Genomic DNA, 27,527 nt, shown 5'->3' on the forward strand with positions numbered 1-27,527 from the left:
TTGCTATCGTATATAATTTCGGCACCATCGTATAGACTTCGTTATTCATCGTACTTGCTTCGGTCACTTTTTGGTATTTTAACGAGATCGGGACCAACTTCGTACGAACTTACAATTTTCGCATTCGGGTGTCCATCGTATATAAAAATCGGGACAGTGTGACGCGGGCATAAAGGATAAAATCGAATTGAACGCCTGATCAAACGACAAGAGAACAAAATGTCGCTAGTTATTAACGACTCGGTCAAATCATATAGAACAATTGACCAATTCCACATTGCATCTATTCATAAAACTAATGTACATGTAGTATCGATTCCAGTCATTTTCTTTATAACTCAGTTGCCAAAAAAATGTGTAACAGACAAACGAAATATACTATAGGGAATTCAACCTCATAAATCGGAAACAATTCGACAATGCCATGACAAGGAAAAAAAAATGATCAAAAGAGAAACAATAGTCAACAGAAGACAACATAGAAAACTAATGACTTGATTGAAATTATAAAGTAGATCTTAAGAGCTTTATAGAACAACATATACATTAGACTGTTGGTTTTCCCGTTTGATTTTTTTACACTAGTATTTTTGGGGCCCTTTATAACTTACTGTTCAAGGATTTCCAAGACTCCGTGTTGAAGGCCGTACCTTGATCTATACTGGTTTACTTTTATAAATTGTGGTTTTTTTTTTGGGGGGGGGGGGGCTGGAGAGTTCTCTCATTGGCACTCATACCAAATCTTCCTATATCTATATAATTGACATCGTTGTTTGAATCGACCGCACCACAATATTTCTGATGGCCATATTTAACTAAAGAAATAAAGGCGGAAAGAAATTAAGAAGGATATATGAAGTTCTTTATTAGAATTTATTCAGAAAGAATAAATATTTTCATAGTTTATACCAAAGGAGAGAATGGTGGATTATCAGTTTTGTGTTTTCGTTATACATAATACATTTGAGTGCGCTTTTGAATGCATTACCGACAGCCATGTAACGTTCAGATAAAGTGTTCAGTTTTGGGTCATTTGTTCCTCACATCAGTAACCTGAAGTACTTCTTCCCATAGATCGGCTAGGGAATTTGATATGTCTTCTTAATTGTTCTTTGTTAAAGGGGCACTAGCTGTCAAATTCATGGTCACCGATTTGACTCAAATTCTCATATTTGATTTATAACAATGTAAAACATTTATCCAAACTATCAAAAGTCTAAAATAAACAGTTGACAGAGCATGGAGTAGATATATATAGGTTCGTTTCGTGTGTATTTTAGTCCAGACGCCATCTAATTACCTATCGATTGACCTCAGATGACCATATAAGCGATGTAAACATAAATAAAGTTATGAATAGATTAAACCAACACGTGCAATTGGATTTTTATAGGTCTGTTTGATTTGATTTTATAAATTAAAAATAGATGTTTCTCATTGTTTTTAACCGTATCAGAATGATTTTATGTGCATCGAATTAGTAATCAAATGATTTACCGTAGTTTCATTTTCATTGTTGACATTCTTTTTCTTTAAATAACCAGTACACGTACAATGCATGCGTTGTCAATCTCTAGCTAGGGGTTAAATTGAAGTTCACATGAATACGAGTTTAAAGAGGTCGACTCATTCACTTGCAAGTGAATTACTAATTATCAATGTTTCTTAGCGTAATTTGACAAAATTGAACCTTTTTGGCTGCAAAAAGCGAATTGTTATTTCACTATTTCACTTTCAGTATTGATTGAATTGAAAAAAATTAAACTTTAGATTTTTATATATCTCGTAGCTAGTGTCCCTTTAACGATGCTAATGTTATGACATGAGTAGAGGGACAATATTTGTACGAAGACAATGCACCAGAACGATAGTATCGATTGGATTTTACATTCCTATGATTTACTCATAATATAAGTTATATGGTTCACTATTGACCCCTCTACGGATCCATATAGGGTTAGTAAAATTCATAGGGGGTGATGCCGAAGACCGAATCTTTTATGTATTTTGTTCATCCTCTATGATGCGTAGGAGGTTTAGGCGCACGCGGAACTTTTTCTGCTGCGTTTCATAGAGAAATAAACAATAAAAAACAACACTATTAAAAGATGACGACACCATTGACAGTAGACATGCCATCATGAACCTCCTATGCAATTTACTAACCCCCTACGGCTCCATAGGGGTCACCACGTGACGCGTTAAACCAATCAAAACGTGGTAATTAACCTGCGGTGCGATAATAAGAGAAAAATTAACATTACCATAAATCTTAGCTTTTTTTTCAAGTAGTCACTGAACCATGAAAATGAGGTCAAGGACAATTTTGACAGTTAGAAACTTCGTAACATTATGCATCTATATAGAAAGTATGAAGCATCCATATCTCCTTCCTTTTTAAAATATAAAGCTTTTAAGACATTAGTTAACGCCGCCGCCGCCGCCGCCATCAGATCATTATCCCAATAACGAGCTTTCTGCAACTGAAGTTGCAGGCTCGACAAAAATTTAAAACAATACTCTATAAATCTTATTTGTCTGAAGCTGACTTTTTGATTTTCATTCATACGCTCAACGATTTTGTTTAGCGATGATCTAGAGAAGCTTGGTTGGCTAAGTAGCACATTCAATAACAAACCAATATTATCATCAAATTTATATCTTATCCGAAATTCTAAATTGCAAAACTGTATAAAAAAAAAAACAATTATCCATTTATAATACAGTATTTAAGAAACTATTCAGAGAACAAAAACTCTCTAAAAACCAAAATGACAATGTGAATCTACATTCTAAATGATATGTAAATACCGAAACAGTAAAAGAGCTATATGACGAACAAAGTTAAATAATAGCAAAATTCTTTCAAGGTCATTTCAAATAGCACTACAATTGAAAAATGTTTTTGACTTTGAAAAACTTATGTTCACTGTATATTACTCAAATATTCCCTGTATTTAATAAACTATAGCATATCCACATCTACCAGTTACAAATGTAATGACAGCAATTGATATTTAAAAGTAAAATCACAAAAATACTGAACTCCGGGGGAAATTCAAAACGGAAATTCCCTAATCAAATGATAAAACACATCAAACGAATGGACAACTGTCATATTGCTGACATAGTACAGGCATTTTCAAATGTACAAATTGGTGATATGAACCTGGTTTTATCGCGCTTACCCTCTCAGTTGAATAACATTCGCAACAAATTACATTATATTTACAACGATGCGTGAACAAAACAGACAGAATAGGTAAAATTGTAAAAATACAGGTACAGCAGTTATCACCGTGTCACAATCTGAATTAGAATAAAAACAAAAAATATCTAACAAAGAAGCACAAAAAAGCATCTATCAAATTTAACAACCGCATTTATTGCTTACTTATATATGTATTTTAAATCAACCCATAAAGGTTTGAAATATTTGAAGTCATGTGACCAAAGTGCAAGGTTCACGTCAACTCTAGTTTAGAGTTGCGTGTTTGATGTCAGAATGTAAACGTCTCCCGGGGAAATAAACTAATTTTGTCATTCAAGTATTTTCAAAATCATAATTTCACATGGGAAATGGTGGTTTACAGGGTTGAAAAATCCAATGTTTCATAGAACTAATTTCAGATAAAGACCGAGATTTAAAATAATCCAAAATTATTTTAGAATTTTCAAAAATCCACATATGGTTTATACCACCACGCGAGTAAACAGTTTCTCATCAACTCTAGTGTAGAGTCACGTGGTTGACGTCATAATATAAACGTCACACAGGAAGATATATCAAATAATTTTGTCGTACAAAGTATTTTCAAAATAATAATAGAACAATAACATAATGGAATTATAATAGAACAATAACATAATGGCATTATAATAGAACAATAGCATAATGACAGGATGTTTAAAACAAAGTATATAATAAATCAAATTTCCAAAGTTAAGCTTAGATCATTAATCAAATGTTCTTTTTTAATGTTCGAACACATGTGTTAATAAAACAATTGAACTTCTAGGTAAAATTCAAGCAATATGAAGTACATAAATAAAGGCAACAGTAGTATACCGCTGTTCCAAATTTATAAATCGATAGAGAAAAAACAAATCCGGGTTACAAACTAAAAATGAGGAAACGTATCAAATATAAGAGAACTACGATACAACAGAAAGACAACATTAAACCAATTTGACCAATTACACTTCCAAAAATTCACACGTTTGACAATATCAACCAAAAAAAACGACTGAAAAACAATTGTCATATACTTGACTTGATACAGGCATTCCCGAGGATCTAAATTTATAGCTCACTGAACCTCAAAATGGAATGTAATGCACATAGGTTTATCATTTCAGAGTCCCAATAAATGTATTCATAATAATCAATAGAATATTTGTCTGAAAAAAATGTAACTTCATATTCATAGAAATATATTGGTTCGCCCTTAGTACTGATATACCTGATATTACAAGGTTTGTTATATGAATCTAGAAACCAATGGATGCAAAAATAGTAAAGATTAGGACAATGAGATCAAGCGATAAAAGTAATCTAAATGTCTACATATAACATATGAGTCTTTTGTAGATGAAACACTCAAAATGTTTATTCCTGTATCTATGATGAGTTTATTTGAATCCTTCAATTCAAGTTATTAAATAGGTTTGATGTCCACACAGCCTCAGACTTTGAATTGATAAGTGAGATAACATCATTGATTAAACGGAACGTGAATTAAAATAATAATGCTGTCTCCTTTTTCGTTCACCTGTATGAGATCATCCTCGTAGTAATAGAGGAACAAGTCGTGAAGAGGAGGCACCAAGTTGGTTTCTTTCAGAATGCTAATTGTTCGTTAAATAATATATCCCCAAACGTAACAAAGTGTTTGCCATCAACAAATCAAGTATTCTGATTATGTTAGGTTCAACGAATTTTCTGTTAGAATCAGGATAATTTTTTTTTTTAAAGATTCGAAATTTACCATCCAGAGAATTTACTTTTAGAATCAGGGTGATTTTTTTTTAAAAGATTTGAAATTAACCATCAAGGACTGTGTGATTCAGTATTTTTCATAGACGCGTCTATACTCCTTGGAAATTATGATATTAAAATTTTTCCTGGAACTGGAAAGTAAATACCCCATATGCAAATGCAGCTCGAATGTTGCTCTATATCAATGGAACAACACTTTGATTCTATTTATTCTGAGGTTTGGAGGGGCTTAATGTAAGAGCAAGCAGTCTTTAGGGTAACGCATAACTTTCTTTTAAGGCAAATCTATAAATAAAGGCAACAGTAGTATACCGCTGTTCAATAGTTTTAAATCAATAAAGCGAAAAAAATCCGGTTCACAAACCAGAAACCGAGGAAACAACTATAAGAGGAAAACAACGGAAAAATAGAAACACTGAACTGCTACAAAAACAAACGCAAAAATATATATCAACGACTATTTGATAACAAATGCCACATTTTATACTGTGTACAGGGTATTCGAGTTTTTATATGATTCATTATAATACTATAGCAAAATAAAAGTGGTACGAGGCAGATAATAGCATGCAGTAAAAAGCTTTAATGTATTGTCATATACGCATGCATTTCACTGGAGAAAAATACAAATCACCAACAAACATAAACGGATTGTTATACATATATGTTTGATCAAGAAGAAAAAAACTGTTCCTAGCTCTTAGTACTGTTTTATAAAAGCAACATTAGTTTTATATTGAAAGTATGAGAAATATGCTGATTTACATCCATATAATTATCTTAAATAGTTTCATTAACAAATTAATTACATATGTTTTAGTTGTTTTGACAGTATAATAAAATATATAAGATGAATGGAGTTCATCTTAACAGATCAGACATGTGCTTTGGTTTTCGCGGAAGTTGAAATATTTTCCCATTTTATTAAAGTCATATGAAACCTCAAATTAAAAAAAATTATGCATATGTTTTTTTTATATTACTAAATGGATAGTTTTCATTATACAACTTATGAACATATACTTTTTTTCTGAGGAAAATTCTTTAATTTGTCCACATTAAGAAAGAGTTTTCTTAGTTTTAATAGCATGCTTCTAGGAAGCAATTCGTCGACATATTTTCCGTATACATAGTGACCTGAGCGTAACCCTCCTCGTAAAAATCCGGTGATCGCAATACGCATGAATCTGTCATTAAAATAAACAATTATCTGATTATAATTACATTAGATGTATGTTTCATTATAATATTTTATTCTGATTGGCTAACTGTACATCACGTGTTATTCCGTAAGCAGTTGCATTGATCAATACAACTTTTCATTCATGATAACACGTGCTCCAACAATAAAGTGCACAGGTGAATTAAATAATAAAGTATATAAAATTCGTGTTTTCATGATCATAGCTAAAAAATGTAATTATAAGTATTGAATGCTTCTTTTTGTAACTTTATAGGGTTGTAAAAGCGTTGACCGTGCGTACATTTTTAGAATGAAGCGCTTCCGTGCTTCATACAAACTGTACTTCGGTCAACGCTTTTACACCTCAATAAATTTACAAAAAGAAGCATTCAATTCTTAAGTACATGTTAAACACGTACTCAATACCCATGCTTTTTGTTATTTGTTTACTACAAGGTGACAATCGGTATTCTTCGGCTTCAAACACGGCATTTAATGAGCAGCCATATTTATTAAATCATAACTGACGGAGAGAAAAAAATGACGATTATACGATATATTTTCTGTAAAAAATGATAAAATCGTGCACAGAGGACTAAGTTTATGATATATACATGCATTTGTTCAAGAATTGGATAAGCATTATTTTTCACCACTAACTCGTTTCATATGACTTTAATAAACAGAGTTTATCGTTGCTTATTATTGTTGGATGAATAATAACCTTCAAAATACATAAATGCATATTCGTACGTAAAAACACGACAATAATACATTGTTTAATCAACAAGTGTAAATATAATAAATATTGTCAAGGTTTTCATTTCAACGATGCTACCGGAAACTTCAACAATGGCCATTTATGTTACGGACTTATGTTTAATCATAAAACGCAGAGAATACAATGCATTGAATAAATCAACTATTTTGAAAAGTTAATGAACTGAAAGAAAAAGAGTGCATAAGTGAATGAACGAAAATTATAAGTTATTAATCACGTGTAATGTATTGTGTAAGTTAGGACAGCAAAACTGTTCAACACTTACTTAATGTACAGTAACTTCATGGTAACATATGGCTATTTACCTTTACAATATAAGTAAAACCGCAAGTTCGTGTTTACATATCAAGTGGTATGGCTCAACGGATATGTGTTCTGTTACTAGTGGTTGTCGCTTCAGGTAATGTTCCATTATTATAATATATTATTCTCTAATTGTTGTGCTTGTTTTACATTTCCTGACCGGTGTGAGAAAAATATTTCTCCTCACTAGTGAAAAATCTGTTCTCGGCAAATGATTGGTTGAAATTAATTGTGACGTTAAATTTTCTTGTTTTCTTCTGAATTTTCTTATTGTGACGTCATGAAAAATGGCGATCATGCCTGATGACGTCACATCAAAAGTACACAACTTTCCTCACTTTGCATAGGAAGGATAAAAATCATAACAGAAACAGATTCCAACACTGTGACTCGTGTATTACGATATTTTTCAACTCTCAACAGTTAAATTTTAATTATTTAAACAGCTCGGCAAGCCTCGCGCTTTAAATATTAAAACTTAACTGTTTTGGTTGGAGAAATATCGTAATACACTTGTTGCAGTTGTGGAATCTATATTTATACAACATCCGCGGCAACTCATATATGTTGATCACTGCTGTTTGCGGTTGAGACCGGAAGTTAGCAAGCCGACCACTCCATTGTGTGATAGACTTTGTCTTTTTTGCGATTAAAATTTTATAGAAACAGAACAACATTTGTTCACTGGACTGTAATATTAACTCAGATATTAGAGAAGAACTTTTTAATCATATTAATGTTCTGAACAACCCTATCAATGGTTTTAACTCTGTTGAAAACTTGGATTTTATTATAAACTGGGAGAATGTCCAAGTGAATGAAGTGTTGCTTAAAAAATTGCAAATGTTTAGATATAATTACAACTGTACGCCGGAAATTTGCTAATTTAAAAAGATATTGATTAAGATATGTCATTCAATTTAAGTCACCTTCCAATCGCTAATTTCCTTAACAAAGATATATCAGGGGAAAAATCATAGTGTTGTATTCATTAACTCAAAATGAGTTCAATTGTTCAATGATTGGTTTAACCAACCTTAAGAAAGGTTAATCAAGACACATGTGTCGCTTGTAATGATATATGTATCAAACCAAAATAACTTTAAATAATAAATAAAATTAAAGTGAGAATACAATTTCATCTGCAATTAAAGATATGAAGCTCTATTTAGAGAATAATAATCTCTTTGAAATTTTTACCAACAACGTGTTTATCATATTTTTTTCAAATAGGCCAAAAAGTTAACAACAGTTACCCTGTACAAAATCTTGTAGTAATTAATCTTCAAGGAGTAGTTGACCTGGGATTTCACCGTCATCCTGCTAGATTGGGATCATTCCTAAAAAAGTACAATGTATTTAAAAGAAAACATGGAAGATTTTCTCACAATGGAATAGGTACGTATAATTAATTGTATGATCAAATTCATTCTTATTTCACTTAGGTAAAGATTATTGTTTCCAATCTCTTTCACATTGACAGAACATACTATATATATGATATATATACTATATGTGTGTGTGTGTCTCCGTGATTTCGTGGTAGAGTGTCAGCCTCAGGTAAAATGGTTTTTACGCCTATATATCAAACAAGAGCAGGTTAAACAGGTCAAACTCTAATACTAAGAAAGAAGAGTTAGTGTAAGTTGAATTGATGTCGGCAAATGTGTGCACAAACCAAACATAGAAAAAAACGCTAGGATTTATTCTGTCATTGGCGAAAATACTAACTTTTTCTTAATTTAACACTTTTTTTTATAATAAAACCTGGACAAAAAATGTGTGGTACTAGTACGTTATCATACTGTTAAAATTGAAGTCAAAAGATATTGAATGACTTTAGAGCTAAGCTTAAGTTATTCTGAATTTATTCATAGATAAATTCAAAAAAAAATTATATGTATACAACTTCACTTCCAACTTTCGATTTAGATTGCATACGGTCTACAGTCAAGAAAACTAAATCATATATATGCTCTCAAACAACATACACATCAAAGACCTTGGTTATTGGAATAAAAGTATGACATAGTTTAAATATAAAACAAAATGATAGTTACAACCACATTACTGGACTAACAAACAATTATGATAGTCCGTAAAAACGTGCTGCGCAATAACATTCACATGAATGAATACATAATTACAAATGTCATCACTTGGCAATCTGACTATAATGCAGATCCTGTATCTAACCTCTGGTAATATTGATCTAACAGCACTCAGTTTTTTTTTCTGTTAGGCTGGATCTTTATAAAACAGAAAGACAGAGAGAACTTCGGGTACGAGCAAGGAAAAAGTCTGGACAATTGGCTAAAAAATGCGGTTATAATGATAAATAAAAAATTTAATTCACCGGTAATCCAGTACACTTTCAGATATTTTAAGATGTTAACATGTTGACGACCTGATAATCGGTACAAATCGGCGCAAGTGAAATGAAGATCGCTGCAAATGCAAAACGCCGTCGATGTTAATATAACGGAATTTTATAGAAGGATTAGCTAGTTTTAAAACCAGGTTTAATCCGCCATTTTCTACATTACAAAATGCCTGTTTTAAGTCCTGTTATCTCTTCGTTTGATGTGTTTGAGCATTTCATTGTGCCATTTGATTAGGGACTGTCCGTGTTGAATTCCCCTCGGAGTTTTGTATTTTTGTGATTTTGTTTTGAAATTTCCTCGGACTACGGTATCTTTGTAATTTACTCATGAATTTTGCTCGGTGTTCGTTATTTTAGTTATTCAGTTTTGAATTTTCCTCGGTGTTCGTTATTTTTGGTAATTTACCTTTCACCAGAGTATACCGAAACTTCTTTTATAAAAAGATGAGTTTTTCATATCCTTAAAAGCAAAATCATGATGATGACTGATGTACCCATATTTTGACTATTTGATTTATTGTTTCTGTTCAGTTATCGCATCAGTGTAAATATAACGGAATTGATGAGACTGTCATCAAATTGAGAGGGTTAGCGCTATAAAACCAGGTTTAATGGAGGACACCATTTTCTACATTTGAAAATGCCTGTACCATGTCAGGAATACGACAGTTCTTGTCCATTCGTTTTTGATGCGTTTTGTTATTTGATTTGGTCATGTGATTATGGACTTTCTGAATTGATTTTCCTCTAAGTTCAGTATTTTTGTCATTTTACTTTTCACAGGATTTATATTTTAATTATATTGATCACGTGATAAAATCTCTTATCAGCCAAACCCTATTATTACTAGATGGGCTTTTAATGATATATGTATTGAACAATAATGCGTATGATGGTTTAATCACTTCCAGTTCTGCTAAATCTAATAATGTCGTTGATTTTCCCTTCGTTAAGTGCGTTATTCACCAATTTTGGTGAAAACATAAATAATGAGTTTCAGAATTTGAATTCGTGCATTTATTTTTTTCAGCAAAATGTTCTTTTATCCAACAGTATATATATGACATATATTATGTAGATATGATTTTGTTGTGAGCTATTCTCATTATTTGTAAACCAAATCTTTCAAAATTGAAATGCTGGCCTTTCTTGGAAAAATCAGAGTTCAGTATAACAACCTTTGTATGTGATTTTGAAATTATTGATAAAGGTCACGCCCATGGTGGACATTATGGATCAAAAAATTACCACAGTCACGGACATGATCACGGTCACAGTCACGGACATGGACACAGAGTTTCTCACTATAGCAATTACAAAAAATATGACCGATTTTCGTATGGAGGCAAAGGTAAATTGGGTCTAAATTGAGTTCGTTATAAACATAAATAAAATCAACTCAATTAAACAAATATGAAAACAATATAGGCATAAATACGGTAATATGTATACCATGTATAAATCTATGATATATTTTAGCATAAATATTTTCAGTTAAGTGTCCAATTGCAAATCTTAATTCATTTACACATATTTCAAAATATTTCAAACTGAGGAATTATCTCTATGTTCTTTATGTTATGATGTGAATTTTTTAACTACTTATGTCGTCGTAAAATTACTGTTTTGATCATGGAAACATCATATCCCATGCGATGCATTAATAGAACATGTTTTCTACTACAGCATATAAACTGACGTGTCACAGAAAGCGATTCTTCAAATTATGGAAAGACTGTTTTACTACTCATCATCATAGTAGAAGTTACTGTTTTGAATTTTTAAGAAAAAAACATCTCTTTGTTACTTATGGAGCAGGTAAGTAGTTTTTAACCATATGTATTATGACTTTTTTATTCATTTATTATAAATATAAAGCTGGTCATAAAGGGGATTGGGGGTTTACGATGTTCTAGACTCGAAGATCGGTTTTGACATTACGAACCAAGAGTTAAGAGAAAAAAAACTTAGCGGTTGTCACACAAGCTGCAGTTGTATCTATTTTAGAACACGAATTGTAAATATCTTTATAAATAAAAGTAATAAGTATTGTACCTGGCATTTTTTTTTAAAGATGACATGAACATTTATTCACATTGAGGCTACTTGCGTGAAATACTTATAATCCAGCTTTTGGTTATATTAGAGATTCAGTTGACACTTTAACAAATTAACGTGCAGTTAATCTGTTGCTGCCCAAGATTACAGTTACATTTTGTGATTCCGCGTAATTAACTTCTCTTGCATATGTTTGCTTCTTCCTTTGAGTATAATATCTATAATACTAAAATAACGAGGTCCAATTTGTCAGCTGTCATCACGTAAAAACGATGAATCAAAGAATTCAAGTTTATATATAACTAATATAGTACAATGGTGTTGATTAAAAATTACACCACTCCAGGTCCAAATGTTTTCCATGTAATTAATATTGCCAATAATTAAGAAGTTCCGGGTCGAGTCCGATACCGATACCAATAGTATATTCACCTGTTACCTTTACCTTATCTGTACGTTCCGCATCTGACAGGCGCACCACCAAACCGTGTGTATTTAGGATTTTGCTATAACACACGGGTCATAATCACAGAGTTGACACTACTAAATTCAATCATTGTCACATTGTTTCCTATTGTAGTATTTTAATCAGTATGACTTTCTAAGATGACAATACGAATACTAAAAATCTGGACTTAAAATAAGGCGTATAGGTACAGTTTTCAATTTGTTAGCCGGCATGACGTAAAACAGCGGTTATTTATAACTAACATGGGACAATGCTGTTGATAAAAAAAATACTGCATTCCAGGCCCTTTTGTTTTCCAAATAATTAATATTACTAAAAAGTTACAGGTCGACGGGTTCAAACAAAAAGTGTTTGAAAGCAGAGAAAACTTTGCATCTTATAATAGGCATGACTTTATCAGATGACAATACCAATACTAAAATAAGGCTTACGCATAGTTATATACTTTAATTCAGTCACGGACCCGCGATATGACGGGTGTTCTAGTATATACTATGTTGATATGATTATGTTGATGGCTACTTTAATCATTTAAACACCATTATTTCAAAATTTAAATGTTGACATTTCTTTGACCCCTTTATGTTTAAAACTAAATATATAAATGATCTTTCCTGGAGAGATATCGCTGTCTGCTATGTTCTCAATTATTGCGTTTCTTTTATCAATATGAACTAAGGTATGTAATATCACACTAAAATAAACACATATCACACATACTATGATAAATAAAGAGAAAAAGGAATTAGGTTCACAAATAATGGAATTTGTTCTTTGATTTGATAAAAGATTTGAAAATGAATAAATAAAATCTGTCGAAGTAGACGCTGAAAACTGATTATTGTTCATTTTTATATTGTAGAATGAAACAGAATGCTGATAATAAATAAAATTATCTCAACCTGGATAGACATTTTCGTTATACCAATTAGTAATGCTTATATTGGGTAAAGAGTATGATATGAGACCGTTTTCGCCGATATAATTAGATAAAGTTTCTATCAGTCTATTTAAGGGGTAAATTCGGTAAATAATCTCCCATTGACTTTAATGCTAATCTATGTCTTGAAATAAACTTCTACCGGATTTACCTTTAGAAATTAGAAGCTTTCACGTATCATTCATGAAAGTACAAATGTAGCCCCATCTTTTGCAACAATAAAAACAAAGGGTCATATGGCATTTTTGGAGCAATCACATGGCCTTGCTTACAAACACTGTAGATTCGCATTTAATTCCTTCACTGGTCCTTCAGGCGTGAACAACCATGACAAACCATTCAAATCTCAGTCCCGGGGCACAAATAACAAAACAATGTCAACCATGACAAAACCATTCAAAACTCATAATTCATTGGGAACAAATTACAAAAACATGTCAACCACGACAAAACCATTCAAAACTCATAAGTCATGGGGAACAAATTACAAAACTATGTCAACCACGACAAAACCATTCAAATCTCAGTCCCGGGGCACAAATTACAAAACAATGTCAACCATGACAAACCATTCAAATCTCAGTCCCGGGGCACAAATTACAAAACAATGTCAACCATGACAAAACCATTTAAAACTCATAAGTCATTGGGAACAAATTACAAAAACATGTCAACCACGACAAAACCATTCAAAACTCATAAGTCATGGGGAGCAAATTACAAAACTATGTCAACCACGACAAAACCATTCAAAACTCAGTCCCGGGGCACAAATTACAAAACAATGTCAACCATGACAAAACCATTCAAAACGCAGTCCCGGGGCACAAATTACAAAACAATGCCAACCATGACAAAACCATTCAAATCTCAGTCCCGGGGCACAAATTACAAAACAATGTCAACCATGACAAAACCATTCAAAACTCATAAGTCATGGGGAACAAATTACAAAAACATGTCAACCACGACAAAACCATTCAAAACTCATAAGTCATTGGGAACAAATCACAAAAACATGTCAACCACGACAAAACCATTCAAAACACATAAGTCATGGGGAGCAAATTACAAAACTATGCCAACCACGACAAAACCATTCAAAACTCATAAGTCATGGGGAACAAATTACAAAAACATGTTAACCACGACAAAACCATTCAAAACTCATAAGTCATGGGGAACAAATTACAAAAACATGTCAACCACGACAAAACCATTCAAAATTCATAAGTCATGGGGAGCAAATTACAAAACAATGTCAACCATGACAAAACCATTCATAACTCAGTCCCGGGGCACAAATTACAAAACAATGTCAACCATGACAAAACCATTCAAATCTCAGTCCCGGGGCACAAATTACAAAACAATGTCAACCATGACAAAACCATTCAAATCTCAGTCCCGGGGCACAAATTACAAATCAATGTCAACCATGACAAAACCATTCAAATCTCAGGCCCGGTGTACAAATTACAAAACAATGTCAACCATGACAAACCATTCAAATCTCAGGCCCGGGGCACATAAGTCATGGGGAGCAAATTACAAAACTATGCCAACCACGACAAAACCATTCAAAACTCATAAGTCATGGGGAAAATATTACAAAAACATGTTAACCACGACAAAACCATTCAAAACTCATAAGTCATGGGGAACATATTACAAAACAATGTCAACCATGACAAAACCATTCAAAACTCATAATTCATTGGGAGCAAATTACAAAATTATGTCAACCACGACAAAACCATTCAAAACTCAGTCCCGGGGCACAAATTACAAAACAATGTCAACCATGACAAAACCATTCAAAACTCAGTCCCGGGGAGCAAATTACAAAACAACGCCAACCATGACAAAACCATTCAAATCTCAGTCCCGGGGCACAAATTACAAAACAATGTCAACCATGACAAAACCATTCACAACTCATAAGTCATGGGGAACAAATTACAAAAACATGTCAACCACGACAAAACCATTCAAAACTCATAAGTCATTGGGAACAAATTACAAAAACATGTCAACCACGACAAAACCATTCAAAACACATAAGTCATGGGGAGCAAATTACAAAACAATGTCAACCATGACAAAACCATTCAAAACTCAGTCCCGGGGCAAAATTACAAAACAATGTCAACTATGACAAAACCATTCAAATCTCAGTCCCGGGCACAAATTACAAAACAATGTCAACCATGACAAAACCATTCACAACTCATAAGTCATGGGGAACAAATTACAAAAACATGTCAACCACGACAAAACCATTCAAAACTCATAAGTCATTGGGAACAAATCACAAAAAGATGTCAACCACGACAAAACCATTCAAAACACATAAGTCATGGGGAGCAAATTACAAAACTATGTCAACCACGACAAAACCATTCAAAACTCATAAGTCATGGGGAACAAATTACAAAAACATGTCAACCACGACAAAACCATTCAAAACTCATAAGTCATGGGGAACAAATTACAACAACATGTCAACAACGACAAAACCATTCAAAACTCATAAGTCATGGGGAGCAAATTACAAAATAATGTCAACCATGACAAAACCATTTAAAACTCAGTCCCGGGGCACAAATTACAAAACAATGTCAACCATGACAAAACCATTCAAATCTCAGTCCCGGGGCACAAATTACAAAACAATGTCAACCATGACAAAACCATTCAAAACTCATAAGTCATTGGGAACAAATTACAAAAACATGTCAACCACGACAGAACCATTCAAAACTCATAAGTCATGGGGAGCAAATTACAAAACTATGTCAACCACGACAAAACCATTCAAATCTCATAAGTCATGGGGAACAAATTACAAAAACATGTCAACCACGACAAAACCATTCAAAACTCATAAGTCATTGGGAACAAATCACAAAAACATGTCAACCACGACAAAACCATTCAAAACACATAAGTCATGGGGAGCAAATTACAAAACTATGCCAACCACGACAAAACCATTCAAAACTCATAAGTCATGGGGAACAAATTACAAAAACATGTTAACCACGACAAAACCATTCAAAACTCATAAGTCATGGGGAACAAATTACAAAAACATGTCAACCACGACAAAACCATTCAAAATTCATAAGTCATGGGGAGCAAATTACAAAACAATGTCAACCATGACAAAACCATTCATAACTCAGTCCCGGGGCACAAATTACAAAACAATGTCAACCATGACAAAACCATTCAAATCTCAGTCCCGGGGCACAAATTACAAAACAATGTCAACCATGACAAAACCATTCAAATCTCAGTCCCGGGGCACAAATTACAAATCAATGTCAACCATGACAAAACCATTCAAATCTCAGGCCCGGTGTACAAATTACAAAACAATGTCAACCATGACAAACCATTCAAATCTCAGGCCCGGGGCACATAAGTCATGGGGAGCAAATTACAAAACTATGCCAACCACGACAAAACCATTCAAAACTCATAAGTCATGGGGAAAATATTACAAAAACATGTTAACCACGACAAAACCATTCAAAACTCATAAGTCATGGGGAACATATTACAAAACAATGTCAACCATGACAAAACCATTCAAAACTCATAATTCATTGGGAGCAAATTACAAAATTATGTCAACCACGACAAAACCATTCAAAACTCAGTCCCGGGGCACAAATTACAAAACAATGTCAACCATGACAAAACCATTCAAAACTCAGTCCCGGGGAGCAAATTACAAAACAACGCCAACCATGACAAAACCATTCAAATCTCAGTCCCGGGGCACAAATTACAAAACAATGTCAACCATGACAAAACCATTCACAACTCATAAGTCATGGGGAACAAATTACAAAAACATGTCAACCACGACAAAACCATTCAAAACTCATAAGTCATTGGGAACAAATTACAAAAACATGTCAACCACGACAAAACCATTCAAAACACATAAGTCATGGGGAGCAAATTACAAAACAATGTCAACCATGACAAAACCATTCAAAACTCAGTCCCGGGGCAAAATTACAAAACAATGTCAACTATGACAAAACCATTCAAATCTCAGTCCCGGGCACAAATTACAAAACAATGTCAACCATGACAAAACCATTCACAACTCATAAGTTATGGGGAACAAATTACAAAAACATGTCAACCACGACAAAACCATTCAAAACTCATAAGTCATTGGGAACAAATCACAAAAAGATGTCAACCACGACAAAACCATTCAAAACACATAAGTCATGGGGAGCAAATTACAAAACTATGTCAACCACGACAAAACCATTCAAAACTCATAAGTCATGGGGAACAAATTACAAAAACATGTCAACCACGACAAAACCATTCAAAACTCATAAGTCATGGGGAACAAATTACAACAACATGTCAACAACGACAAAACCATTCAAAACTCATAAGTCATGGGGAGCAAATTACAAAATAATGTCAACCATGACAAAACCATTTAAAACTCAGTCCCGGGGCACAAATTACAAAACAATGTCAACCATGACAAAACCATTCAAATCTCAGTCCCGGGGCACAAATTACAAAACAATGTCAACCATGACAAAACCATTCAAAACTCATAAGTCATTGGGAACAAATTACAAAAACATGTCAACCACGACAGAACCATTCAAAACTCATAAGTCATGGGGAGCAAATTACAAAACTATGTCAACCACGACAAAACCATTCAAATCTCATAAGTCATGGGGAACAAATTACAAAAACATGTCAACCACGACAAAACCAGTCAAAACTCATAAGTCATGGGGAACAAATCACAAAAACATGTCAACCACGACAAACCCATTCAAAACTTTAAGTCATGGGGAGCAAATTACAAAACTATGTCAACCACGACAAAACCATTCACAAAGTCATAAGTCATGGGGAACAAATTACAAAAACATGTCAAACACGACAAAACCATTCAAAACTCACATGTCTAGGGGAACAAATTACAAAATCATGTCAACCACGACAAAACCATTCAAAACTTATAAGTCTAAGCAAACACAAATTACACAACCATGTCAACCACGACAAAACCATTCCAAACTCATAAATCTATGGGAATAAATTACAAAACCGAGTCTAAGTTTGAATAGAAAATGACGAAAATACAAACAATTCCACAACACAATACATAAAAATCTATAGATTGAACGTTAATTAAAAACACGAGCTTTACCAAATATTCAAGGATATACACGTGGTGTTGTTCATACAAGTATAAATCTTCATTCGAAGAAGTCACATTAAGAAAAAGAGGTGTAACATGTGGTTATAACAATTGACACATGTCTGTGGTCATCTTTGACACATATAATTCCATACCAGAACGGTCAAAGAAACGTTCAACCAACTTCCGAAAACTTTCGAATGGATGATCTCAACTTCCTACCCATGGAACTTTTATGTTGCTGTAAGCAGCAATCAAAGAAATTATAATAGCACACGAACGCACGGAATATCATACCAACTGGAATTAATATGAGGGCGTTGCTGGAATGTAGCTACATGGAAACAAAAAAAATCTCCATTCGGATTCTGAAATCGACACATTTGTCTTTTTTATTTTATCTTATCGACCCTCAGTATCAATTTCTAGCTTTAAGTCAATGTTCAGAACATCAACTGTGAAACTTATTTATATCATCGTTCTTTCCCTTCGAAGGTCTTTTAATCTAACACAAGACATTATTTTAATTGTGATGTTAAAAAAGTCCATTCATAATATATTACTGCTTTTAGAAAAGGTTTGATACTTGAGACTCCGGATGAACTGCAGTAGACACAAACCATTGACACTATTCCAAGAAATGTCATTATAGAAACCTTCGTATCAGGTAGTGAACACTATAAAAGTTTAAAGTTGTAAAAAGGTTTCTTATGGAAACAAGGAGATTTCGCATTTAAGTATTCTACGAAGATTTTCGAAATAAATAGTAAGAAATTTAAAAACATATTGCTGAGGTAATCCAAAAGTATTAGAAGGTAGTGCATAAGTAGATAAAAGGCAAATAATATATACAGATTATCTGTCTGAATAGATTATTGAAGGAAATCATACAACCATCTTCATTATATTGCAACATTAGACGATACTGATAAAGAGAAATGCCAACATATGCTACAACATTGAAAACTTCTGTCGTGAAAATTCACCAAGACGTCACCCCCGGTCGTTTGAATAGACATTTGTCTATAATGGATCTCTAGATATGTTTCAGAGATTTGTGTGTCTTCGGGTCTCTATGTCATACTCTCTATGTCTAGCATTGAATCAAGCATATGAAGCTGCAATGCTAGTACATATAGATGTCAAAGATTCCTCAATATCAATGACCAACCAGACCATAATAGTTATATAAATTAGTATATGTAATTCAAAGAGAACAATTCAGTTGTGATCTATTTTTAATATGTCTTCAAATGAAAGACTTATTTTCCATATCCTTTTCTACCATAACCGCCGCCTCCTCCTCCATAACCGCCGCCTCCTCCTCCATAACCGCCGCCACCTCCGCCATAACCTTTGCCACCATAACCTCCTCCACGGCCACCACCGTATCCACTTCCTCCATAACCGCCGCCACCACCACCTCGTTTTCCTCCATAACCGCCGCCGCCTCCATATCCACCTCTACCGCGACCGCCGCCATAACCTCCTCCGCCGTATCCTTTACCTCCGTATCCACCTCCTCCGCCATATCCTTTACCTCCGTATCCACCTCCCCCGCCATATCCACCTCTTCCTCCGCCGCCATATCCTTTTTTACCATACCCTCCTCCACCACCGCCATATCCTCCTCCGCCACCACCATACCCGCCTGCATAAGCACAAGCAACAAGGGCTAACAGGGTTAGAAGAATAAAGGTTCTCATCTTGGTAGCTGAAAAATTAATCAACAGAAAAGATGACACATAAATAGATTTATAACGTATTATGAAATATCAGATATAGCATAGCTTCTAGTATCTTATGTTTTAATTCTTACTCAAACGAAATAACGATAAAAGTTATAAAAAACATATTTTTGATAAAAAAAAAAAAGATTTAAGATATTAACTGTGAAAAAAAAGGCAATTTCACATTTAAAATCCAATAAAGCATTGTGTTTTGACAGCATTAGCATGATATGATAAGGAATGGACAGACGTTATATCTAAAAAGTTTTCAGACAACAGTTGATACCTGTTTATTCATTAGGTGTATGCCCAACATTCTGGGCTGAAGGTTGTATTATACCATTATTTAAAAAAAAAACGATGCAAGGGACCCTAATAATTAAATAGAAATAATGATAGCAGGTGCAATTGAAAACTTTTTAACAGAATTTTAAGTTAACGACTTAACAGATTTATTCAGAAACATAGTATCATACATTATAGTAAGATTGATTTACAAAGAAAGCCAGAACTGCAAACCATATGTTCATACTGAACTGCCTCTAAGCAAATACTGCCTTTTCAAAAGAAGAGTGAATAATTGCATGTTTTGATGATTTTCAGAAGGCATATGATACTGCTGTGCATAGACCAATTAAAATTAATCTACTTAAGACTGGGGTTCGGTCTTACTTTTAGAAAAATTTCATGAGTATCATGCTAAACATATTAAAATAAAGTCATTGATGATTTCTATTAAATAATTACTTATTCGAGACCCATTGGTGGCCTTCTGCTGTTATCTGCTCTTTGGTCGGGTTGTTGTCTGTTTGACTTATTCCCCATTTTCATTCTCAATTTTGTTAACCAAGATATTTATGAATGATTTACCAAAACCTATTTGTGAGGTAAAAGCAGCCTGTGCAATGTTGATGGTAAAGATTCGCATTGTTTAATGTATGCTGATGATATTGTTTTATTATACAGATCAGCAAAATGGCTTCATGATAAATTGAACATGCTTAACAGTTTTTGCAAAGATTGGTTTTTCAACAAGGATTTTGAGATTTTGAACAAGGCAGACAGACAAGTTAAGCAGAAATGCATATTACAGAATATAAACCTTGAATGTGTTTCAAAACACAAATACCTGATTTATATTTAAATTCATTGGGGCTCACTTAGGTGTGCTAAAAGTAAAACTATACAAGAACTCCTTGAAATCATAAATAATTATCAATTGAGGAAATATTTGTAAAATTGTATTACTGAATCTGCACATTTAAACAATAATTTGTGTTTTGATCACACTCTTTCCTCAAAATGTTAGACGGAAAATGCATGTTATGTAACTTTCCAAAATATAAATTCAGATTTACCCCCTGAGAAACTTCACATAAAATTAGTATGCTTTGGGTGATCCAAAAACAACAAATGTCTAAACGAATTATAAAATAATCAAAGGAATGTTATCGTAGTGAATTTAGGAAGTAATTTTTCTCTATCCAAAGGGGCATTTGAACGACCTAAACACTTCACCAAATGAATAAAACATCATGTGTAGGTAAAGGTGTAAGACAACCATTTAATCCCAATCTTTTCAACCAAATTTTGCAATTTTCACAGCTTTCTAAATATTTTACCCTAAGTTTAATGTTATAGAAACCAGGTATATCATAAATTGTACATGTATCAACTTTCTACATGCCAATTTTCAACCCATGTTTAAAATCTTCTATGAAAGAATTGCCTTCGGGAAAATAACTACTCCAATAATAACCCCTGGTTTTCTGGAAATCTTAAATTAGTATACTATGTAGCGTATTAATCATTAATTTGTAATGCAAAGTAATAGACAAGTGAATTTTGGCTCAAAATGGTCTTAATATATTCGCTTTCGCCAGCAATTTCATTTCTGCAAATTTGTTTGTTAGTTTAAGTAAACAATGACATCAAAAGCACTATTTTTTGTCTGACTAGGGCTACGTTCTAAATTAGAGGGAGTATTTAGTGGTCTGACAACTAAAACATATATACTAGTATACATAAATCAAAGATTATTTTTGAGAAATAGCTAACATTGATGGACAAATTTGAACTCAGAAGAAGTTTAACAACGCTACAGGTTAAAATATCAAGGTTTTCCGCTACACAGCAGAATACGAAATAAATGAACTTTAAATTTGTTAAGGAACCCTTTGGGCTAGCCAACTTTTTATATATCTATATTATTATTTTTGTTTTATATTATACAATCCACCACACTTGCATTGGGTATTACAAAAACGTAGGCTGCTTCAAAATTAACTTCAGACAGGTATATGTCACTTGATTTCGTTGAATGTTATTTGTTTTAATCTAAAATTATACGGTTATTACTATGTTACATGTTTATGCCCTTTCGAGACCCTCAATTGGAATAAAAAATATTATTATTCTTATTCTTCTATAAGCACCAAAAGAAAATTTATGAAAACTAACTGAATTTAATACTGCATACATTTTTGACTTATTAATTAAAATATTACCAATCAGGTGATCTGATTGAAAACTAAGCACATATCTTTTCAGAAATGTATTCTTGTAGAGTAAAACTTTGGTTTACCTTAGCTTTGTAGTTAAGATTGACATTTTCAAACAGTATATATTGACATAGTTAAACCTGTTTAATATTTTAGTTTCAGTGGAAGTTATCCAAATTACAATTGTACAAACAAACTAAGAAAGCTAACCTAAGTATTGCTCTATATACATTAGGAAATAAGCTCTTACTGTTGTGCATTAATTACTGAGCAACTTACCTTTAGTTTGGAGACTGGTGAGATGTGCAATATTTTGGAACTCAGTCCATTATATTTATACACAAATTCGTTCCAGCGTATGCACGGTACTAGCACAAAATTTGCGACATGCATTGCCTAAAGATATTTGGAAACACGAATGTAATTAAGGAAGTCTACACGACATATCTCTATTATGATCGAAGGAAGATTGTTAAAAATTAGATTCGGTGTTTAACTTGTCCCTGAACTTTGTGTTTGTACTTTCTGGTTCATGTACTCTACTGATGTCTTTTACCATACTTAGGACCATTTAACTGGCATAGAACTTCAAATGGATCAGTAAACCATTTTATACTTTATTCTTTTTGAAAAGCGGAATATAAAAAGGAATTCCAAATTAAATGAATATCTAACTTACACGCTATTCAATAGGTTTCATCATGGAAGCAATGTAAAAAGGGAGATGTGGAATGATTGTCAATGAGACAACTATTCACTAGAGTTTAAAGTGGATGCCAGCAACATTTGGTCACTGTTAACCATTGAAACGAGATAACAAATTAACGAAACCCCAACATAACATAAAATAATCAAATAAAATTACTGACTTTCAGTATTAAAACAAAGACAACCACTGACTTTCAGTATTAAAACAAAAACAACCACTGACTTTCAGTATTAAAGCAAAAACAACCACTGACTTTCAGTATTAAAACAACGACAACCACTGACTTTCAGTATTAAAACAAAAACAACCACTGACTTTCAGTATTAAAACAACGACAACCACTGACTTTCAGTATTAAAGCAAAGACAACCACTGACTTTCAGTATTAAAGCAAATACAACCACTGATTTTCAGTATTAAAGCAAAGACAACCACTGACTTTCAGTATTAAAGCAAAGACAACCACTGACTTTCAGTATTAAAGCAAAGACAATCACTGACTTTCAGTATTAAAACAACGACAACCACTGACTTTCGGTATTAAAGCAAAGACAACCACTGACTTTCAATATTAAACCAAAGACAACCACTGACTTTCAGTATCAAAACAACGACAACCACTGACTTTCAGTATTAAAACAAAAACAACCGCTGACCTTCAGTATTAAAGCAAAGACAACCACTGACTTTCAGTATTAAGCAAAGACAACCACTGACTTCCAGGCCCCTGAATAGAGACAGACATTTACATAATGTGGTGAGGTTAACATGGTTGTTATGTATACTCTTTTATCTGACAGCTGTTTATCTTTCGCTTCTGAGGGAGCTGTCTACCGTTAGTTTTTATTATTAAATTTATTCCATTATTTCATTTTTTTTCATGTTGGGGCATTTAATCCCCGACCTTACGATGTGAGTTTTACTCATTGTTGAAGGCCGTACGGTGGCTTATGTCTTGCTTACTACCACTTCATTTTGACTCTGCATGGTGGATAGTTGTCTCATTGACATAATACAACATCTCCCCATTGTGAGTGATCAAATCTCCCCAACATGGGACCGTGGTGCAACTAAACACAACATAAAACCAACTGTAATCAGTTGAAAAGATATATACCTCCGAATATTTATAACCAATAAAACAATAAGAACGGACTAAATTACTAAGTTTAGACGCAATCCGGTAATTAAAAGTACAACGATGGGAAATGACGCGTTGATTTAAAGTGCAGCGATAAGACCTTTTTTCTATTATATATTCACTTGCCAATTCTGATAAAATATTCCATAAAGATCAAATATTTCTGTTTTGTAGCATTCTATTTTCGTAATTAAAATTTAGATCTTTATTGTATTATTTCTTGTGGATTGTATTAAATTATAATAATAATTCAGAACCAGAACATTAAACAGATTTATTTTTGTTATCATAACATCCCTCTAATTCGAAAGTCAATTGTTATGTTCAATGTATGGCACAAACTTATCAAGGGCTAATTCAAAAGGTCGTCTTCTAATAGTGTGAGAACAAAATACGAATATCATGTGTCGCCTTTTATTCAGCGGATATTAAGCAAAGACAAATATTATGTTGTTGTGTAATGACTTAATTGTAAGTGTGCAAGTAATTTTTAATATTTAACTTTTTCCCTATTTATTTTCTGCATGCACTCTAATTTATTTAAAGCCATGCTTAGATTGTTCTAAAAGGATAACAAAGTTTTACTACTAGATAGTAAGCAGTCTATCAAATGTGCTTACTAGTGACATGGTGACTTATCTGACTGGGAAACTGTAAGAGCTTGATATATCGTTGAGACACGTATAAAAATGGTTGAAAACTTTTTATTGACCTATAAATATCTTTGATTTTTTCTTGTATTGTTGCTGTATAATTGACGTGAGGGTCTTTTGTAGAGGATTTTGGTTATAATTGTTTTACTACAAACTGTTATGATTGTATTTCTGTTAATCCTCAAAATCTCTAAGCTGCATTATTTCGTTTCTGATTATGATCATTTGTAAACACAATAGGTTTATTGGCTACTCCTTCTTACAAAAGGGCCATTGGTAAATAGAATCTCTGATCATTACGTCTGGTGTTTGGTGTTCGTTTTACTCTGTTGTTCCTACAAACAGATGTCAGTCCTAGATATCTTAAAGCAGGAAAATACAAATTCATTAAAAAAAATCAGTACAGAGTGAAGGAAGACACCCTGAGCTGAAAATTCTCATTAAACATATTTCGTACAGCTTTTTGACACGTACATTGAAATTGCTTTTAATAACAACTTTGTTATTAATTTGACCATTCAGATGTTTGACGAGTGCCAATGATTTTAGTGGTACAACAGATGATATGAATGCCACTGCTGATTTTTGTTTTTATGTTTACGATTATACTCGCTTCTTCTGTACAAAACAAATAATCCTAATATGTTATATGCCTTTAATAACCAATGGATCTCTGGAACCGTCCGAGATATGTCATTTGCGAGTTCGGTTTACCGAAAATATCGCACCAGCAATATCCCACATCAGCACAAACCACGTCAATACTATTTCAAGTCTGCACAAACCTGCATCAATTATATTTCAATCAGACATTACATAATTTTTCTGCAAATCCCAAGTTTGTTTATCCCCAGGCATATATAGTCTAGTCAGATTTGACATGCATTTTGGAATTTTTTGGTTAAAACTACACTTTCAATGCTTAATTGTCTGGCCTTGAAATCGTTTTGATCGACTTACGAGCCAAGTGTTTAGGAATCACACGTCTGGCGTAAAGATTAAAAGCCTGTTATCATTGATAGATTTATACATGTATCAATATTATTTCTGTCATCATAAACCTTTTTTTTTATCTTTTATTTGTTTTTCAATAGTCAGGATTTTACACACCCCATTACACTACCACCTGACAATGGTATCAAGGGGTAAATACAGAATATATAAGAAAAAAATATAGCAATATATACAAAAAGAATCTCTGACTAATTAATTTTTAATAATAAAAATATTTTAGGTTACATATAAATTGTATTTGATTTTTCTCTCCTCTCTCTCTCTCTGACTTACTCACATACAACACTAATACTTTCACTCATCTGTTTTGTTACAATATGTATCATGACTTACTTTTTAATACAATTTTTTTAAAGAAATAAATTTGCTCATAATTTATAAATTATTTCTTTTCTCTAAACTAAACATAGATAATATGAAAACAACACTTAGTTAAATATTACATGTAAAGGAGACCAAAATTTTTCACAGACTTGGACTTTATCATTTTTCTTTGCAATATGATTTTCAAGAAATTGGTATTTCTTTATTTTATTCTTTAACTCGATCATATTTGGTTTTGTTTCATTTAATTTACATTTATATATATAATTCTTTGTAATTATGATTAACAGATTCAATAATAAACTTTCATGTTTGCAACCCAGAAACACATTCTCTTTGTTGAGATCAAAATTTACAAAAAAAAGTTTCACAATATTGAAAAAAGACTGCCACAATTGAAAAGTTATTGGGCATTCAAAAAACAGGTGTTCAATGGTTTCTTCTCCAAGTTTACAAAAAGTGCATAACTTGGTATCTTTTAATTTGATTTTGTACAAAAAGGTATTCGTTGCTATAATTCTATGCAAAAATTTATATTGAAAGGTTCTTAAATAAGCATCTCTGCAAGACTTTTTTGTTATCATGAAATACTCTGACCATTCTGTAGTATCAATAACTAACAGCTCTGCCCATTTCAAAAATTTAATTGTTGGTAGTTGAATAACTTCATCTACTAAGTTTTTATATACAAATTTGGCTTTCACATTACACCTGATTTTTTTTAAGAAAGTATCACCAGTGTTGGACTTATCTAAATCTTGATTTAGACAGTTATCTTTAAGGCATTTTTTCATAGCGTTAGGGATTTTTGATATCAAACCATAATATTTAATAAAATTGTTGGTTTGTACTTTTTCTTGAAATTGCTCAAATTTATAAAAAATCATATTTTCACGATTAATAAGGTCACTTACTGACTGCACACCCCCCTTTTCCCATTGAATGTAATATGGGAAATCATCCAAAGAAGAAAAGTTCAAAATATCTAAGGATAAAATGTCACTGACAGAAATCTCAGTAATAGGTTTTGCAGCGGAAAAGCATAGTAAAACATCCTTCCAGAAAGAATTTTTACATCTTTTAGCAATCTCAATCAGCTTTTCTTTCTGAAGATTTAAAACCCTTTCACCCCC

At 32.7% G+C, this 27,527-nt stretch overlaps 1 protein-coding gene and 1 long non-coding RNA gene across 2 annotated transcripts; one reads left to right on the forward strand and one right to left on the reverse strand.

Annotated features, from left to right (window-relative positions):
- The first annotated feature begins 7,257 nt into the window (after positions 1-7,257).
- Positions 7,258-11,467, forward strand: LOC143062168 (uncharacterized). The gene is made up of 4 exons (XR_012974585.1): positions 7,258-7,363; positions 8,500-8,664; positions 10,860-11,000; positions 11,336-11,467. It is a non-coding gene; the product is annotated as an uncharacterized LOC143062168 (long non-coding RNA).
- Positions 11,468-19,547: 8,080 nt separating this feature from the next.
- LOC143062169 (uncharacterized) lies at positions 19,548-22,949 on the reverse strand. The gene is made up of 2 exons (XM_076233966.1): positions 22,833-22,949; positions 19,548-20,036 (listed from the first exon to the last, which is right to left on the reverse strand). The coding sequence occupies exon 2, from the start codon at positions 20,026-20,028 to the stop codon at positions 19,585-19,587; it is 444 nt and encodes a 147-aa protein (XP_076090081.1). The 5' UTR covers positions 20,029-20,036; positions 22,833-22,949; the 3' UTR covers positions 19,548-19,584.
- Positions 22,950-27,527: the final 4,578 nt, after the last annotated feature.

This window comes from Mytilus galloprovincialis, chromosome 2 (assembly GCF_965363235.1).
Source record: "Mytilus galloprovincialis chromosome 2, xbMytGall1.hap1.1, whole genome shotgun sequence".
NCBI lineage: Eukaryota > Metazoa > Mollusca > Bivalvia > Mytilida > Mytilidae > Mytilus > Mytilus galloprovincialis.